Source organism: Aythya fuligula, chromosome 7 (genome assembly GCF_009819795.1).
Source record: "Aythya fuligula isolate bAytFul2 chromosome 7, bAytFul2.pri, whole genome shotgun sequence".
NCBI lineage: Eukaryota > Metazoa > Chordata > Aves > Anseriformes > Anatidae > Aythya > Aythya fuligula.
In genome coordinates, this window is record NC_045565.1 from 37,518,235 (window position 1) to 37,535,802 (window position 17,568).

Below are 17,568 nucleotides of genomic sequence, written 5' to 3' on the forward strand. Positions count from 1 at the left end.
TTAAAAATCTTTTACCAGTAAAAATATGACTGAATAGTGCTGTTCCAATATTTGTTTAGTGTTCAAAGGCTGAGTTAGGGTTGAATTTCCCATGTACTATGCAGCATTCTGAAATACAGGACGATCAGAAAGAAACTTTGAAGAATTTGTATACGAACTAATAAAAACACAGTAACATAAATTCTTTAATTTTGTGAATTGATCTAAGGAAAGAAGGAAAGTCATTTGGGAGCACGAGCTGCCTTCCACATGGTTTTTATGGAAAGTTGCCCCAAAACATGCCTTTTCTGCTGGTCAGTAAAACATTAAGCATTTTATGAGTACATGAGATGCAAGTTTCTGCATGAGTTCTCATTGCAGCGACACAGGCCTGTTAATACCGAACAGTGCTAGGTGTGTTGGTTGTTCTTCCTGTTCAGTGCTTGGCTGGCTCACAGGAGATTTCCCATCTTCGTCTGTGAGCTGTGGTGTCCCTTTAAGAAGCTGCAATTACACTGCAGTCATTGCCACTTTAATATGTCTTTCCTTCATGCCCCTGTTTTGTATGGTTGAATAAACCCTTGCTGGGTCAGTATTTAATTTGATATGGTCCCTCTCAGTAAAATGATGGAGAAAAGATGAATTAAAGCTCTGTGCTAGTCATTATCAATCATGGTTTGTGTGCATTACTTATTGCTCACAGTGCTTTTTGACATTAGCCCTCTATAACCTCTCTCTTCATGTTAATGTTGTCTGGAGGTCCTTTTACCCGATGTAGCAGAGGTTATTTATGTAGGTGGTGTTTCTAGGGGGTTTTAAAAGGTCAGCACGATCTCCTGAGAGACTCTATTCACAAAGAAAAGGCTGATGGAATGTAACTACAAGTTTTCAAATTGTGATTTTTCTTAAGGACTTCTAATACGGATTTGCTGGAATTTCAGTTACACTTATTAAAGCAGAAAAGTGGCAAAGTAACATCTACGATATACTACTGCCCTTAAAACAAATATTCGCAATGCATGCATGAGGAAACGCCAAACTACAGTAAGAGATTCCTGTGTTTTACCATATCATGAAACAAATTGTGTAAATACCTTTTAATTGGCTTGTATCAATGAAGGCTTGCACGAAACGTAAGCTCTGCATCAGAGCTAAGGGCTGGGCATGCTTTATTACTGGTATTGCTTGTATTGGTGTGGTAGTCGGTGACAGAGTCAGCGTGAAGGCCTGTGGGATGGCCTGTTGAAGAAGTGTGTGATGATTGACAGCAAGACTCTCAGTCTCATACGCTATGGTTACACAAAACCTTAAGCTAATTGTACATACTTGAGTCTATGGCAGCAGGCAGGACACATCCCAGGGAGAAGGGGATCCGGCTGATGTCGTTGTGAGGCCTTTCTTTGCTATTGGAAAAAGGAGAGCTTCTTGAGGGCTGGGAAAACATGAATGTCACCGCTGTTTTCAAAAAGGGCAAAAAGGAGTCCCAGGCAGCCAGCTTGACCTCAAATGTGGGAAGATGATGGAGCAAACCTTTCTAGGTGACCAGTTGCGTGGACATAAGGGAATGCCCCGAATGTTGTTTACACTAACACGAGCAAGGCTTCTGATACAGTTTCCCATAGTACCCTTGAAGCCAAACTGGTGAAATGTGTCTGGAGTAGGCGGACTACAAGATGACTGGGAAGTTGGCCATCAACCAGCCTCAGAGTGATGATCTGTGGTGCAGCTGGTGGCTAGTTGCTGGTGGTGTTCCTCAGGCTGATTCTGGGGTCATTACTACTCAACATCTGTGTTAACAGTTTGGACAGTAGGATGGAACAAATGCTCAACTGCAGATGATGTCAAGTTGGGGTAGCAATAAAGGCGGTAGAGGGCAGGGTTGCTGTTCAGAGGGACCTCAACAGGCTGAAGAAGTCATTTGATGGGTATGTTTGGCAAAGGTCGATGCCAAGTATCCCCTAAAGGGATGGAATAACCTGTAAAGCAGTACAGGCTGGAGGTGACTGTCCAGAAAACAGAAAAGGACCAGGATCTTGTTGCACAGGAAGTACATGACCCAGCACTGTGCTTTGGCTGCAAGAAATGACAACAATATCCTAGTTACATTAGGTCCCAGGAAGGGACTCTTCCCCTCTATTTGGCATCATGTCTCCAGTGTTTTGTTTTTGGGAACCCCTGGACCAGACAGATGGGGGCAAACTGGAGCAAGCACAGCAGAGGCACCGAGCTGGTTGGGGCTAAACTGGGGGATGCTGGAGGAGGATGAGAGAGCTGGTCTGTGCTGCAAGTAGAGGGTGGTAAGGCGTACCATGGCGCTGGCTGCTGTGGCCAGCTGCTGGCTTTTGAGGGGTGCAGCCAGGCTCTTCTAGGTGGTGTACAGCAGAAGCACAAGGGGCAGTGGTCAGCACTTGCAGCAGGGGAAAATCTGACTAAACGGGGGGTGGGGGGGTAGGGGGAGACACCACACCATAAGGTTAAACAGATAAACAGTAGAAGAGAGGCAGGCCCAGGTGGGTTTTGGAATCAGTGTCCTTGGGGATGCTCAAAACCCGACTGGATATAGCTCTAAGCAACCTAATATAATTGGCCCTGTTTCTCTTTTACATCTTTTGAAGTACCTATTGTGTTGCCAAAGAGGAAAACAGCAAATGAAAAATGACAGCTCAATTTAAAGCATTGTCTTGGACCACATTATAGGCTTGGACTATTTGATTTTAAGTTCAATGTATTATTTTTCAGTAATTAGGAGTTTGATACAGTTACTTTTAGGAATGAGATGACAGAAGCCCCTTTTCCAGTGAGATTATGTTTAGTGCAATGTTGGATGCTTTTAGCATTTAACTTTTTTGAGTGTTTTCATTTTGAAAAAAATGTTGACATTTTGCCAACTCTCAACTTGTAACAGTATTGCCATGGTCATCACAGCAACCCTGAATGGAAGGGACCTTATTGGGTTATGGGATTTGTAGTTCAGATGTGAAGGCTGAGCTGTCAGGAAGAATTGGTATTATCCCTCCAGCCTACCTTTCAAATTGACCAGTGACTGCAAGAACCACAGAAAACATTTAAAATAAATTAGATAATTATTCGTAGCTACCACAGAGTTTTTTTCAGGAGCTGCAGTTTAAGAAAAATTAAAAATTGGGACCTCTTAAGGGAAAATAATAGAGATTTAGATTAATTATTTCATCTTTGAATGTATCCATTGACTAGATTTTAGAATAGTGAACTGTTGGGGTTTCCTCCCTAAATACAATATAATACAATACATATTTTTTAAGTAATGCTAAAGATATGTATCCCAAGCCATATGATTTCTTTTTCTGTTTCTGACCAGAAACTATATATATGGTTTTCTTTCTTTACTACAATGCTTCAGTTGTACCTTCACCTTCTGTAATGCTAATAAATGAATATGCTTGGAAAAGGAAGGCATAAGAAAAGATGAAGTCTCTAAAGAAAGTGGAAGAAAACATGTCTTGACATTCTGGAGTTCTTTCCAGGGAGGTCATGGACAGGGAGATGAACAATTTTATTAAAAAAATCAAAAATATGAGATTTTTGCAATCTGGGGTTATCACAACTGGTCTCATCAAAAACACCTATTTCAACCTTGTGTGGAGTTGCAGAACTGATGCAGTCAGCTGCCAGCAGTCACCAGGTGGTGATCTGCATGGTGGCACAAGGGATGAACTTCACATGGGCTCAGAGGTGAAGACCATTTATTCTGTACAATCTCTGTTTATAAAATTTTTCTCTTTTTGTCTGTAGGAAATTCTTTCATTTGGCAGAATATTTTTTAATTTATTCTTTTCCGTCTTATATATGTCCTGTGATCACACTGAAAGTTAACCAAGTACAGACATAAGTCAAGAACAGAAAGTTCATTTTGTCTCTATGGTATCAAATACAAATTTTGGTTCACTGGATAAAGGACTTTGTTGTTAGCCACTGGTCTTGGACTCAGCAGTGTCAAGAGGACCATTTTCTTGTGCTGTCCATTGCTATAGTAATCCAAAGCTGATAAAACTCATTCAGGAAGAGCCTTGGACCCTCCTTCAGTGGGGTCAGCACAGCCAAGACCTCAGGTAAGCAGCCAAGCTGCAGTTTTTCCTGCAGCTCTCACAGTAAAATTTGGCTGTAGAAGTCCATGTGGGAAGGTCATACAAATCTGCAGGAAAGGTGGTTCTGTAGTTACCACCTGAAGTAACAAATACTAATATCAGGTTTCCCAAAGTTATAATACATAAATTTGGATAAAGATATGCTCTCGAATTTTGTAGACAGTTGTTTACTTCTTAGTTTTGTAGCATGCAGGTAACTTTTTTTTTTTTTTTTTTTTTTTTTTTTTTACAAAATTATAAGCTCTAAAGTTGAGTGTGGTCAATGAAATATGCTGTCATTTACAGATAATTTTGCACATTTTTCTGGGTTTGAATAGAAGAGAAGAACTGTATATAAATGGTTTTCACATTCAAGCTTTCAAGAATAAGTCATTTACTCAGTAAAATAAACATTCTTATATCTTTGTAAGCATATTGTGAATCTAGGGAGAATCCTCATGGAAAAGGGGCCCTGGCAAAGGAGTTTTATGTCTGGTTGGTCTTGATTGCAGTTGCAGAAATGAAGGAGGTTTTTTGTTGTTACTTTGTTTGTGCCTAACGAGGGGAGGAAGAGGTGGAAGATACGTAACTGTTATCTGAAAGGTGATTAGAGAACAGTCCATTTAGATTTTACAAGGTAGTTCACCGTCTTGGGAGGATTTTGGACCTTGACATTTCATAAGGACTGTCTATTCACAGTGAGACAGATAAATACATCTGGCGAGTCTCTGAAGACTATAGGCAGTGCATTAGGAGAGGCTTAGGGAGTGATGCTCCTAACTGTGGGAAACACATTGCTGTGGCTGATGTTTTATTAGTAATAAGTGGTTGCAGTCTTTTGCTACAGAATCATTGGCATCATTATTTAGGCCTGTCTGGGACAGCAGTCGTTACCAGTGAAGGTTTACCTAGCCTCACATTCATTGTTGGTGAATAAAAAGGATGCAGAATCATGTCTTTTTGTGGGATGTTGTAATTCATGGCAGCAGTTTAGGAGTGGTGCTGAAAAAATCCTTTTGCTGTACCAGAGGTATGGTATATTGGCGAGAGCTGATGTGTGGCTTTCTCGCAAGTGTTACAGTTTTGATAAATGTAATGTTTTACCATTATTTAAATTCCCTTTAACTTTTATAGAAATATTAGGTGGGTTGGCTCAGCAGGAGAAATAGCTTTCTAGCACATCTCATTCATTTTAATTTAATGTAAATCTCTGACGACGTTTTACAGGTCAGGTAAAATTACAAAGGAGACAAGACATTTATGCATAGGCAGTAAGAATTTGTTGTTTTAGGACAAACATAAGTATAAAAAGCTATCCTAATTGGTTATCTAAACAACTACCAGGGCTTATATTAATTTTACACATAAGTTTATAACTGTATTTCAGAACCAAAAATGTAAGTAATTCCAGGAGATGATGTATGTTTTCAAGCTTCTTCAGTCAGTGTGTAGTGCTTTTTAGTTATGTTGTATGATGAACTTTGTTTTACTTGCTTCTCTGTGTAAGTACATTTCACTTTCACAGTAATCCTTTGCTTAAGATGACTGATTCTTATTTGCTTCTTTTTCAGTGCAAGTGGTCCAGAAAAGGTTTCATTCGAACAAGGTGGTGTATTACTGATTGGTACGTTGCATCTTTATTTCTGATGATGTGTATTAAGTGTATTTTTATTAGCAACTATTATGGAGAAGGTATTCATATACATAAAGAATTGATTAGTTCCAAAGCAGTTACTTGAGTTTATTGAGCACATAACACTCAATAAGTCATAATGATGCACGACAAGATGTGATTTGAATATTCGTAGGTATGTGCAATTAACACGGGATAATTCAGGTCATAAGCAATCTCTTGATCAAGCATAATCAAAAAGGTCTGGTGTATGTGACTAAGGAGACAGGTATGGAGTCACAGTGTGCCACCTAAACGCATTCCCCAACCCCTCCCCTCCCCTCCCCTCCCCTCCCCTCTCATCACACCTGATACAGCCAGGGGTCTACAGCACATTGCACAGGTCAGACACTGGTCCTGGGTGAATGCAGCCCACACTTCTTGGATTTGTGAGAAAAAAAATGTTGTTCTTTGTGAAGTCTTTAAGCTGGCCATTTAAGGCCCCATCAAATTTCCACTGAAGTAGGTGGAGGGACCCTACCATTAAGGAATGCAGCACTGTTACACCAGTTCTTACTATATTATTTTTACTGGAACAAAACTTTTTATCTCTCATATTCAGGTCAGGATTCCCATTTTAAATCTAAGGCATGGTCCTGTTCTCTGTGAGCTTGCTTATTTTCATCCCAGAGCAAAGTAAAGCACCTGGCAGCCCACCACTCTCTAACCAGGTTTGATGAAGGGGCAGCAGAGAGCTGGTAGTACACTTTTCATCTTTGTGCTCATTCAGTGCTTAGGAAGTGACTCATCAAACAGGTAGAGTGTAACCTGTCTGTTATGAATACGGAGTCACATGTAAGATATGCTGTGAAAATCTGTGGAAGAAACAAATGGTTTTTGCTCTTAGAATTATCTATCAGCCTAAACAAACCTTAAAGAGGGTTGAGGGCAGCAGACAACTGTATGAATATAAATGTTGAACATCATTATGATGTTGTATGTTAGAAGACTTAGGAAGAAGCAGTACCAACCAGTATTGACAAGAGGAGTTTTTCATAACCGAAGATATTTAATGCGTTTGAAAATTCAGATTGTATTTTGTATTCTGTATTTAATAACAATAGTAGTAATAGTATATGTCAGATGGAGAAGTTCATCGTACAAAACATTATATATGAGAGAGCTTGAATATTTTCCTTGTCTTAATACAAGGAGAGTTCAATAAATCCACAGATAGTTCAGATTTCTCTAGCCCCACATGGAAATCTGACCATACCTTTTTACCATTTAGTCACAGTTTTGGTCTTTATTGCTTATTTTTGTTATAGCAACTGTAAAACGTGTGACTGTACAACAGTTTTACATTCTTCCTGTAGTCATTTCATGTTTTAAAACCACAAGTTTGATCTTAAAATCTGATAAATGTTCATACAGCTTGACATCTGAGTGATTATTAGTGTTCTTGCTTGTTTGCATAAGCATGTTCATTACACTAGGCAAACAAATTGTGAAAAATGAAAGAGCAGCAAATTTTCTCCCTTTATAAAATTTGTTTTGACTCAGAAACCAGGCAGGCAGCTATTCAGTAATTTAGGTTCTTGTTAATTTTTCTGGATCCATATGACATAGCATGTGACTCTACCCGTAAAGATCTGCAGAAGTAGGTAGCATTGCAGAGTCAATAAAAATCATAAAATCATAGAATGGTTTGGGTTGGAAGGGACCTTAAAGATCATCTAATTCCAACCCCCTGCCATGGGCACAGACACTTTTCACTAGACCAGGTTGTCCAAATCCCCCCCAGCCTGGCCTTGGGCACTGCCAGAGAGATGGGGCACCCACAGCTTCTTTGTGCAGCCTCTTCCAGTGCCTCACCACCCTCATAGGAAAGAATTTCTTCCTGACATCTAATCTAAATCTCCCCTCTTTTAGTTTAAAGACATTTCCCCTTGTCCTATCGCCACACTCCTTGACAAAAAGTCCCCCCCAGCTTTCCTGTAGGCCCCCTCTAGGTACAGGAAGGCTTCTGTGAGGGCTCCCCAGATCCTTCTCTTCAGGCTGACCAAACCCAGCTGTCTTAGCCTGTCTTTGTAGGTGCTCCAGCCCCTTGATCATCTTTGTGGCTCTCCTCTGGGCTCGTTCTAGTAGGTTCATGTCCTTCTTGTGCTGGGGTCCCCAGAGCTGAATGCAAGGCTCCAGGTGGGGTCTCATGAGAGCGGAGCAGAGGGGGACAATCACCTCCCTCACACTGATGGCCACACTTCTTTTGATGCAGCCCTGAATATGCTTGGCTTTCTGGGCTGCAAGTGCACATTGCCAGCTCATGTTGAGCTTCTTGTCAACCAACATCCCAAGGTCCTTCTCCTCAGGGCTGCTCTCAATACCTCTCTGCCTAGCTCATATTTGTGCTTGGGACGTTGACCTTGTCCTTGCTGAACCTCATGAGGTTCACACAGACCCACCTCTCAAGCCTCTCCAGGTCCCTCTGGATGGCATCCCTCCCCTCCAGCATGTTGACGGTATCACAAAGCTTGGTGTCATTGGCAAACTTGCTCAGGGTGCACTTGATCCCATAGTGCATGTCACTGACACAGATGTTAAATAGTGCCCATACCAGTAATGATCCATGAGGAACACCACTCATTACTGATCTCCACTTGGACATTGAGCCATTGACCACAATTCTTTGAGTGCAAGCATCCAGCCAATTCCTTACCCACCAAGTCATCCATCCATCACATCTGTGTCTCTCCAGTTTAGAGACAGTGGGATATCATGAGAGACAGTGCCAAATTCTTTGCTGAAGTCTAGGTCAACAATGTCAGTTGCTCTTCCCCTATCCACCAGTGCTGTAACCCCATCATAGAAGGCCACCAGATTTGTCAAGCATAATCTGCCCTCAGTGAAGCCATGTTGGCACAATTTGCTATTCTGGCCTGTTGTCTTATATCATGGGAGTTTTCTCTCAGATATATCTCTCCTATCTTCTTGGATTTCCTATTTTTAAGGAAAAAAAAAAAAAAAGGTTTTGAATTTAATTCTAGGCCTTTATGAGGGAAAAAATCTCTTCAGAGATAGCTTTAAAAGAAATGTTTACTTGTGGATTGATACTGCAAAGGGGTAGTTCTTGGAAGGAGCAGTGTGTAGCTAGATGTTCAGATCAGAAAACATACTATGCTTACTTTTCACAAGGGTATGTTGCAAATTAAGAGTGGGGATTTTTCTCATCTATAATGAGGTGAGCTATGTTGGTAGTTTCCTGTATGGAATAGTCTATGATGATGATCCACATGATCCAACAGTATCTCAAACGTTTCTGAGGATAAGTTAAAGAGGCAAGTTACTGTGAACAATTGCTGGAGAATGAAAGTGAAATATTATGGAAAATATATGGGTTTAGAAAGTAAACCTTATTAGATCTCAGTGTATAATATGTCTATTTGTGGTATAAGTGTTTAGACCCTGTCTATACGCATATACATATAAAATAAATAAATGATTCATATAACAAAGTATTTTTTTCATTTATATTTGAGGTGAGCAAAGTTCTGGCTGTTTTCATAATTGTGACTTTTGATCTATACATCTCTGTGTGCTAATAGTTGAATTAAAATATATCCAAGGGATTTGTAAATGCTTCCTTGTGAATCCTTGAATAGAAGCTATTAACTTTCCCTTCCTGGGAAAACATCATTATAGAGTGTACCTCATGCCAAAAACAGAGGTGACCTTGAAATATTTCAGAAAAAATGTCCTCTTTTTCCTTCTTTTCGATTTGGTGATATGCCCCAGTTGAGGTCCTCTGTGGGTCCAGATTTTTCACATCCATTATTCTTCATTATCTTATCTTTAGAGTAAACAAGGAGCTAAGAAATTCTCTAACAGGAATTTATGGGGCACTCTGAGATTTTATTTCAAGAAAAAGATAGAACACTTCATTTTTTAAACTATTTTGAATATAATCAGTTTGGGGTTTTATTATTATTTTTAGTTGATTTCTATTCCAATAGTTCTTAGTCCTACTGTATTAATGAGTACAAGATAGCACCCTGCATACATTACAGTCTAAGTACAGATTTACATGTACAGTTTATGTTTGCTAATGATGATGGAGTAGAGAATGCAGTTATCAAATGTAGGTATGGCACCAATCTGAGAAGAACATCTGCAAGTACATCAGAGGTCAGAATCAGCAATCAAAGTTGTTTTCAAGTTTTAGATAAAGTAGGATTGCAAGCTTAAATTCAGGGAGGTGTAAAACATTGCTCTTTGAAAGGAGAATTCAAAAGCACTGATACAATATTGGGAATAACTGACAGATTATCCATACAGTAGAAATAGATTAAGGGAACAGAAATTGAATGTAGTTCTTTCTGAGATGTGTTACAAGATACATCAAGGGAAGGGCATGAATGGGTGAAGGTATGGTTATTATTTAATTCAGCTCCACCAAGCCCTTCGATAGAGTATTCTGTCTTGTTTTGAGTGCTGTGCATTAAGTAAGTTGGAAAAAGAACAGTAGAGTCCAGAGTGGTGAAAGTATTTGAGTCGGAGTTGAAAAAATTGAGCTTGCCACATCTAGGAGACTAGTTGTTGTCTGTCTCCCCTGTGGAGATGGCAGATGGAAATCAGTGTCATTTGCAGGAAAACAGACAATATGATGAAAAATAAATTAGGACAGGACAGGTAAATTGTAGATGGAAGGTCCTTCAATAGCAAATTGTAAGAACAAGTGGTTTTGGACAGATGGTGATGGGTTAGAGGAACCTTCACCTGTGACACGAGGTTTTTCCCATCGCACAGGAATTCTTTTTGTTCGTTTGTCAGGCAGACAAGAATGAACATCTCCAGCCATCATCTCCAAATCATGTTTTGTAGTTATGGACTAATTATATCTAAATACAAAGGTTAGTAGGACTACTTTAGCATAACCATGAGTTCATTCAGCAAGATACACTGTTGCCCATAGACAAGAAAAAAAAAAAAAAAACAACACACAAACAAACAGAAAACAAACAAACAAACAAACAAAAACCACCAAGAATATCTTTGGAAGAAGCCTGTATGCCAGCTGCTTGGTGACCAGTGTGCCTTTATCATACCTTTGTTGATTTGACTGCCATTAACTGCTATGTCCAAGTACAATTCCTCACTCCATCGTTATCTGGGGTATTTCCCTGTGCAGCAGGGGGGTTCTGCTGGACACTGCTAGCTGACAAAATCCATTCCCATGTTCTTGGTGGCAGGCTGCAAACTCTTTTTTGTAAATGAGGTACGTTTGCCATTTCTGTTCCTGTTTACCCCCATGCTGAATTCTCAAACAGAGCAATGGCAGTTTCATTTTGCCTCCATTCTTCCCATAACTTTTTTTCTGATCTAAGTGCTGGCTACTTTTGACCAGCTACAACCAAATTTTATCAGCCTTTTTTGTGAATATGAGAATAAAGCATTTTAAAAGGCACAGGCGGAGGTTCACTGACATTGGGAAAAATTTCTTTATCATGAAAGCGGTCAAACACTGGAACAGGCTTCCTATCAAAGTGGTTGATGACCCATGCCCATCAGTGTTCAAGAGGCATTTGAATAATGCCCTCATTAACATGCTTTAATTTTTGGTTCTTCCTGAAGTGGTCAGGCAGTTGGACTTGATGGTCTTTGTAGGTTCCATTGAACTGTACTGTTCTGTTCAGTTCTGTTCTATTCTAAAAAGTCTAGTTTCTTATAGCAGTCCTCTAGGATAGACTTATGTCTCTGGCATGTAATTTCAGTTTCTCTATAGTTTAAAACATGTTTAAAGGAATCTATTCAGTTGTATTCAGGAAATAGCCCACACTTCTCAGACACATGCTACTGCAATAATTACCATCAGCGTTCATGACCTCAGATGGTATGAACCAGCGTTCATACCCAAACTTTATTTTTTTAAACACTAAGCAAAATTTCAGCACATCACAGTATTTTGCATGTAGGAGCTGACAGGGCATGCCACATTTCCAAAGTGCTAGAGAGGCCTCCCTTCCAAAACATAACATAGCCAGTACTATTCTGTAACTGTTCTTGGGAGCTTTGTAGGAACCAATGCAGGATGCAGGAATTTTTGCTTATACTAGTTTGTTTTGTGGGTGGTTTGTCTGGGGGGCACAGGTGTTCTATGGGGAGAGGAAGGCTGAGATTGTTGTTGCTTCATCTGTGGGCAGAGTATTCAAGGTTTTTTGGTTTCATTGTGACTCACTGTGGTCAATCACCAAAAGATCTTAATCGCAAAGCAGTGAGAAGGTGTAGTTTTTTAATAATACAGACCAGGTCTCTAGAACACAGAAGGGCAAAAGTAGAGCTGAATGCCAGCTTGAACATAACAGCTGGATAGCTTCCTGTTTGCCACTCAGGTGGATCCTTTCAGTGAGCAGTGGAAAACCAAAGTTCAGAAAGACAGCTTGCCTTCCAAGTGACTGTTAGCCCTCTAGAAGTGACACTTAGTATGTGATTAATGTAGTAAAAATCATAAATTCCTCTGTGTGGTCATAGTTATAACAGCAAACTCCTATGTGAAGATTTTCTGCCACAGTGAAAAGTGGGAGTGTATGAAACAATGAAATAAATAATAATAATAAAAAAGTTTCATACAGGTATGTTGTAAGGCCATTATCAGCCAAAATCAGCCAAGTGTTGTGCAGTCTTACAGCAAATTCCAGTCCGTGTCTCAAAGAACTTAGTCTGTAATACTGGATATGTAGTTACAAATATCTGTCACAAGTGGACAGGAAAACAGAGTGGACACATAGTGATCAGAGGAAGTCATTTATCTTTTATGCAGAGGGGCAAAGAAAGGTATTTCTGTTTCACGGGAAGTTGGTTTCATTCACTAATACCCTTATTTCTCCTTTTCCCCCACCCAACCCCAAATCCATAGATCTTCCCTAGAAGGAACATGCTTCTATTCAGAAATCTCCTCTGTCAGATTTTGGCCATCCCACAAGGCAGATGCTGGGCATGGTAACAGCAGTCCTCAACTCCCACTTGTTCCTCCTGGAGGACAGGGGCTCCCAAAGCCCAGGCAGTGTTTCCCAGTCTGGTCTGTTTCCTCCCAGAACATGCTACCCGTAGCTGGTACAGGATGGCAATGCCATGGGCTTCTGGCTAAGCCAGCCCACAGGCAGGTGAAGGGACTCACTGCAGAGTAGCAAAGGATGAGTTAATACTCATGTCTTTCAGGTTAAAAAGCAAAGCAGTAAAATTTTACAATTTTTACAGGTTTTCCGAGGCCAGATCCTCATCCTGCAAGCACAGTCTGAGATGGACATCCTAGTGTCCTTTTCCTAACTGGAATTTGTGTGCAGATTGACCACTATTATCGTGGCATTCTCCATGCAGGGACAGAGAAAAAGTTACAGTTGTATGATTTATCTTTTAATGTCAGTAAAACTATGCAGTCAGTAGCTCTTCATTTTGTTAATTAAAAATTCACAGTTCTGCTAGGTGTTTAGCTACCACTTCTAATCATGAAGTTGTTTGTTTACACATGCAATTTTCGTCTTTAATCATTTTAGTGAGAAAGTACTGCTTAATTTATATGGATTGTAACAGTTGAATAGCTTTTCATTTTCATATTATACATGTTTTAAGAGAAGCCTTGATTCAGTCTTACCTGTTTATGACTTAGCATAAGTTCAATGACAATTTTCTGGTGATGATAGCTTAATTTGCACAGTCAGTGAGAGTAAATATTAAGGTAACAGTAGAGAGAATATAAAAAGTGTTATCATGTTGAATGCTTTGGTGAATGTAATAAATGTTTTTTTTCTTTTACCCTGAGTCATTTTATTTTTTTCCTTTTTTTTTTTTGTCATAGTGCCTTTGACTTGGTAAACATTCATCTTTTCCATGATGCTTCCAATTTAATTGCTTGGGAAACAAGCCCATCCGTTTACTCAGGAATACGGCATAAGGCTCTTGGCTATGTACTTGATAGGTATGTATTAGCCTTTACTAGCCTCTCTCAATCTTCTTTGTTCATAAGCAGTTTATAAAATATGTTTCAAAAGGCACACTCAGAAATGTAGAGATTTTTATTCTGTGAACTGAAAATGGTCAGTCTTTATAAGAATTTTCTACACAGTACCAATTACAGATCATTTTATAATACTTACTCTTTTAACATAAATTACTGAGTTTGGATAATCCTTCTGAAGTCACCAAAAGTTGTGAAGAAGAAAGTAGATTTATTTTTATAATATGTTAGCTTAGTTTCTTTTTAGTCTACATTGAGTCTAATAAAGCTGTCATTTGTGTTTTCAGTTAAGGAATAATAGAATAAGATTCGATATTAGGAGGACTCTCTTCACTGAGAGGGTGGTCAGGCACTGGAACAGGCTCCCCAAGAAAGTGGTCACAGCATCAAGTTGCTGGAGCTCAACAAGTGTTTGGACAATGCTCTCAGACATATGGTCTGATTTTCAGGTGGTCCTGTGTTGAGCAAGGAGTTGGACTCAGAGATCCTTGTGGATCCCTTCCAACTTGGGATATTCTTTGATTCTACAATCCTAACAGCTGTGGTTGGAAGGGACCTCTGGGCATCTTTTGTCCATCCTGTTCAGAACAGTACTGACTTCAACATCCAATCAGGTTGTGCAAGGCTTACCCAGCTGAGCTTTGAATATGTCCACATACAGTGATTTACACTCTCTTCAGGCCACTCATTTCTGTGTTTGACCACCTTTTTTGTGTCTTTGTTTTCCCTAACTCAGTCAGAATTTCCTTCAATGCCATTTGTGTTCGTTGCCCCTTATCTTTTGGTGTACGTTGCTGAGGAGAGTCTGGGTCTGTCTCTTCTGTAACCATCAAATAGATAAAGCCAGCAACAAAATCCTCCCGTAGACTTCTTTTCTGTAAACTGAACAAATCCAGCTCTTCCAGCATCACAGGCTCGGTCCCCCTCAACATTAAACCCTGTGGTGTTTCAGTCTCAGTACCGGCTCAGTGCAGCAGGCAGCTAATCTTTTTAAAGTGACAAAACAGCATTTGTATGCAGTCATCATTGTTATTAATAACATCACGGTCTATAAGAGTGTTACAGATTTGATTCATATGATGGGTGGTACAATACAGAGGACGGCGTATTCGGTGGTCCCAAAAATACCCCAAAATTTACAGCTGCCCTATTTAGCAGTTATAAAGTCAGAAATAAAGACCACTTTCCTTGAGAGAGAAAAAATGATTTCTGCATGGGCATACACGTATTGGTAATATAAGCAGGTATTTCTCTTCCAAGATACTGCTTGACCTCCTGTTTGTCTGAGAAATGGAACTTTAAAGAAGCCATGGCATACTTATAGCACATGCTGCCGTGTGTATCTGTGGCATAAAATGATGCTTAAAACAAACCACATAGGCTGGGAAAGATAAAGGCAGAGCAGTTTGTGTATTTTTTTAAATGCACTCCTTGTATCTAAGCATTTAATTTTCTTTAAGTACATCTGAATGGTTTGTGGCATCTTTGGAAATTGTGTACCACCCTCTCATCATCGTGCCTTGGCAGTATACCTGTCTCCCTTCTCTTAGATTTTGCATCATCACCCCAGTGTATCTCCTTTTACAGATGTATTTACATGAGGAAAAATGTTGCATTTTAACATGAGATTTAAAAATATTACGTGCTCTGAGGATAACAAAGCAAGCAATAGCTTCCAGCACATGCTAATTTGCTGACTGCACTGAACATAGGGATTTGGATCAATAAGGGTGAAAACTATTACATGCTAGTTTGTCTGCACTGAGACTTCAGGATGTGCTAGTTGGTACGTGGAACCCTTGCTCCGACAGCTTGGCGTTGTGCGCACTTGCTGCTCATCCCATGAAGCCCCGTTCCCTGTTGTCCCCAGGCAGCTACCGCCTGCACCCCAGCCCCATGGCCCTTGCCCGAACAAGCCCGGTGCCTGCCTCCATGGCACTGAGAGCCCCTGCACGGCCACTTCCCCCATGTTTTTTCCAGGGACTTCCACAACCCCTGGCTCCCCCTGCATGGCGGGGCTGGCCCGGCCGAGGTGCTGCAGGCTGTGGCCAGCCACCGACAGCAACCCGAGGCCAGGCCTGAGGGAGCAGCAGGGCTGCTGCCGCCCATCCCCGAAGCACAGCCATGCCTCCCAGCCCCACACATTTCAGGTTAGCAGAGGGGAGGAGAGCAGGTGAGAGTTGTTGCTCAACCTCAGACTGTGGCCAAGCGGGCTGAGATGAGGGACATGTTGACGTGCTCCATGTGTCTCTTCCTTCTCACGTTTGCCTGTAACCTTCCCTGCATGCAGTACATGCAGCATCTCCCCAGAGAGGGCTCCTCACCAACAAGTTACAGTTTACTCTTCTGGCTGTCTCTTGCAGCAGCCTAGAAATTAAGGCTGCTCCTGAACCAAAGTTATGCACTGAAAAATGTCTTTGTGTATGCAATGTTGTCATTGTTCAGCCTGGAGAAGAGGAGGCTTAGGGGAATCTTGTCAGTGTCTATAAATACCTGAAAGGAGGGTGCAAAGAGGACACAGCCTGGCTCTTTTCAGTGGTTCCCAGTGCCAAGACAAGAGGCAATGGGCACAAACTGGAGCACAAGAGGTGTCATCTAAACAGCAGGAAATTTCTGTGCTGTGCAGATGACAGCACTCTTGCACAGGCTGCCCAGAGAGGATGTGGAGCCTCCTCCCCAAGGAGGAGACTCAAAAGCTGCCTGGGCACAAACCTGGGCAACCCTCTCTGGATGTCCGTGCTGAAGCAGGAGTTGGACCAGATGACCTTCAGGGGTCCCTTCCTACCTCAACCATTCTGTGAATCTTGGATTCACTATCCAAATTTTCACTGAAAAAAACATTCTGAAATGTAGTATGGGGTATAAATACCTTTGCAATCACTTTCTATCTAAAGGTTTACTTCTTTCTAGAAGTCTTGTCTTAGGATGATACTTAAACAAAAGATACTGTTTTTTTCCCACTATATATGTGCTTTTCCTGTGTACCCCAGCAGAGGGCTAAATATGAATTTCTCCAAAAATAGACATTTATTTTCACTTTGGGGGGATAATAAAAGGATGAAGAGGAATAATCCAGTATGTCTGGTCCTGTATCCGTTTTTCTGTGATACCACAGGTAAAAGCTGTTCAAATCATCAGAAAACACTAGGCTCTTGGAAGGTTTGTAAATAGGCGGCAAGCAGTAGATTACAGTAAAAGATCTTTTATTTAGAGGACAAAGCCACAGTTAGTTCAGGTTCTACTTCCAGTAGTTTGGGAGATTTGTGTGTTCTGTTACATACATCAGTGTGAAAAAGGCCTTTTTTTTTTCTTTTTTTTTTTAATCTCCATTGGTCTCCTCTCCTTTTCGTATGCTTTGCACTAGGGAACTTTAGCAAACCTGTATAAACCTCTTGCATTATATATTGTACACTTGTTTACAGCATACAGTGTGCTTCATTAGCTAATTTTGGCTTTGGACCTCCCACGATGCCCTGGCAGGGGTAAGGTAATACGACTGTAGTATTAGTGTCAGCTGTGGGTCAAAGATGTCATGATGGTATATCACTAAAATGTGACACTGCCAAAAACTGCCCCAACTCCCCTGTCCTTAGAAAAGAAAACCTTCAATTTTAGGTTGCACACTAGTACTGTGAGTTTGCATTCAGATGAATTGTTCATTTTGAGAGAGCAGCCAGCCGCAGATCCGGACCTCCATAGTGAAATGATGGGCTGACTCGCACAAAAGGGGAGTTCTGTAAGAGCAGTGAATAATGGGAAACCCCTTTCATCGGCATTGCTAACCTTTTGGCAGCCACCAGCAAACTCTATTCTGATCTGCTGATTGGGGAGGACAATACACTGAAGCTCACTTTGAATGCATGCTA

At 40.7% G+C, this 17,568-nt stretch overlaps 1 protein-coding gene across 3 annotated transcripts in view; it reads left to right on the forward strand.

Moving 5' to 3' along the window:
* Nucleotides 1–17,568, forward strand: part of INPP5A (inositol polyphosphate-5-phosphatase A) — a 240,465-nt gene that overhangs the window by 135,691 nt on the left and 87,206 nt on the right. For all 3 annotated transcript variants that reach the window (XM_032191089.1, XM_032191091.1, XM_032191090.1), the window contains exons 7-8: nt 5,654–5,706; nt 13,544–13,663. In XM_032191089.1, the coding sequence (XP_032046980.1) occupies nt 5,654–5,706; nt 13,544–13,663 (173 nt within the window). The remainder of the gene's footprint in view (nt 1–5,653; nt 5,707–13,543; nt 13,664–17,568) is intronic.